This window comes from Fulmarus glacialis, unplaced genomic scaffold, assembly GCF_000690835.1.
Source record: "Fulmarus glacialis isolate BGI_N327 unplaced genomic scaffold, ASM69083v1 scaffold658, whole genome shotgun sequence".
NCBI classification, from domain to species: domain Eukaryota; kingdom Metazoa; phylum Chordata; class Aves; order Procellariiformes; family Procellariidae; genus Fulmarus; species Fulmarus glacialis.
The window spans coordinates 17,163-18,946 of NW_009226093.1; the positions used below are offsets into that span (position 1 = coordinate 17,163).

The 1,784-nt window shown below is 46.3% G+C and overlaps 1 protein-coding gene across 1 annotated transcript in view; it reads right to left on the bottom strand.

The window, feature by feature from the left end:
• Positions 1–1,774, bottom strand: part of TMEM43 (transmembrane protein 43) — a 13,841-nt gene extending 12,067 nt beyond the window's left edge. Inside the window, exons 1-2 of the mRNA XM_009582675.1 lie at positions 1,749–1,774; positions 840–989 (exon numbers count right to left, since the gene is read on the bottom strand). Of these exons, the coding sequence (XP_009580970.1) occupies positions 840–989; positions 1,749–1,760 (162 nt within the window). The 5' untranslated portion in view covers positions 1,761–1,774. The remainder of the gene's footprint in view (positions 1–839; positions 990–1,748) is intronic.
• Between the last annotated feature and the right edge of the window lie 10 nt (positions 1,775–1,784).

The following is a 1,784-nucleotide window of genomic DNA, read 5'->3' on the forward strand; positions in this document are numbered from 1 at the left end:
CAGAGAAATAAAACCCAAGACAGACAAGGGATGCAAATCAAAAAAACAATTGCTTCCCCCCAGCGGACGGAGGCCCAGTCAGCCCCCGAGCAGCAGTCCCCCAGCCAGTTTTCCCCTAGCTTATACACTGAGCATGACATCACATGGTATGCAATATCCCGTTGGCCACTTTGGGTCAGCTGTCCCGGCTGTGCCCCCTCCCAGCTTCCTGTGTATCTCCAGCCTTCTCAGTCGGTAGAACATGAGAAGCTGAAAAGGCCTTGACTCTGTGTAAGCACTTCTCAGCAATAACGAAAACATCTCTACATTATCAACACTGTTTTCAGCACAAATCCAAAATATAGCCCCATACTAGCTACTACGAACAAAATTAACTCTATCCCACCTAAAACCAGCACACACCCTCAATTTTGCAACATGGAGCGTGAATTCCTTTAACGCAATTATAACAACACCAGAAATGAGGACCCTATGTTATCCCAAGAAAAGAGAGAAGACTGGAACGTGGCTGGCTCATACAACCCTCTTTCAGTAATACTACATCTGTTTCTGCACCAGCTCACAAGTTTTGGATCTTACCTCTCATCACACACTGCCACTGTCTCTACCACACTCAGTTCTACAGAAAGACTATCTGTAGCCCAGTGATTTTACTCTTCTGTTATATACCAAGGATGGGCACCAGACTCTCCAGACATAATATCCTCTTCTCACGGATGAAGTAATAAAGCTTTAACATGATCACTTTAGTAAGCCTATAAATGCAAAACTAGTTAAATGATACCTCAGCTCAGTGACATTTTAAAGCTGTGTATAAACACTGACGGTATTTCACTTACTTCGTTGGTAAAAAGAAGGTAGAAAGACAGAAGAAATGTCACAAGTCCCATCAACATGCCTCCAGAAGTCTCGCTGAGCCTCTCCAGGAACCCTGGTTTGGACTCACTTGTGATTTTAACATGTTCTTTTCTGCTGCCTGTGTCAGAGAACTGTTGGAGATAAACCAAAAAATGCAATATTGGTGTGACGGGAAGGCATTCTGTTTCAAAATAAGTCTTTTCGCTTTGTTAATACTGCTGCTCTACAGAGTAGCACCTTGGACCAAAACTTTCCCACACATACTCATCACACTTTTGATACCAGAAATACAGTCAATAAATAAAACTCAAGCCTAATGGAAAAAACAATCGCTTTTATAGTGTTCAATACGTTCCTTCAAGCTTTCCTCAGTCTGTCACTAGGTTCCCTGTTTGGTGTCCACACCCCACATTCGGGCCATGACAAATTGAGCAATACTGCTGAATTCCAGACCAGCTAAAACATAGCTATAAATAACAAGTTACATTTTACCTCACCAGTGGTAAGTGCCTGAAGACTTTAAAGTAATTGCGTCTAGAGCAACAAAAAGAGATAGCTTAAAACCAAATTGCTATCGCTGTCCTAGCCAGAGCCACATTAAAGCATGAAAGCCCAGCGGTTTATCTGTACCTACGCTGGCTTTGGGGAATACCCAAAAAGTAACTTCAGATTAGCACACGTAACCAAGACAGGAGGTGAAGCTTCCCTTTTGCCCATCTGGTGGGGCAAAGCGGGGTGTGACAGCGGCCCCTCCGCTGCACCAGGGCTGCACAGGGCCCCTCGCCTCAGACAGGCCACCCGGGGGAGCGGCCGGAGCGGGAACGGGCCGACCCAGGGGACCGCCCCACGCAGCGCGGAGTAACGGCAGGACCGGTCCGAGCAGCACTTACATTCCTCGACATCTTGAGCCTCTTGCCCTCGCCGGG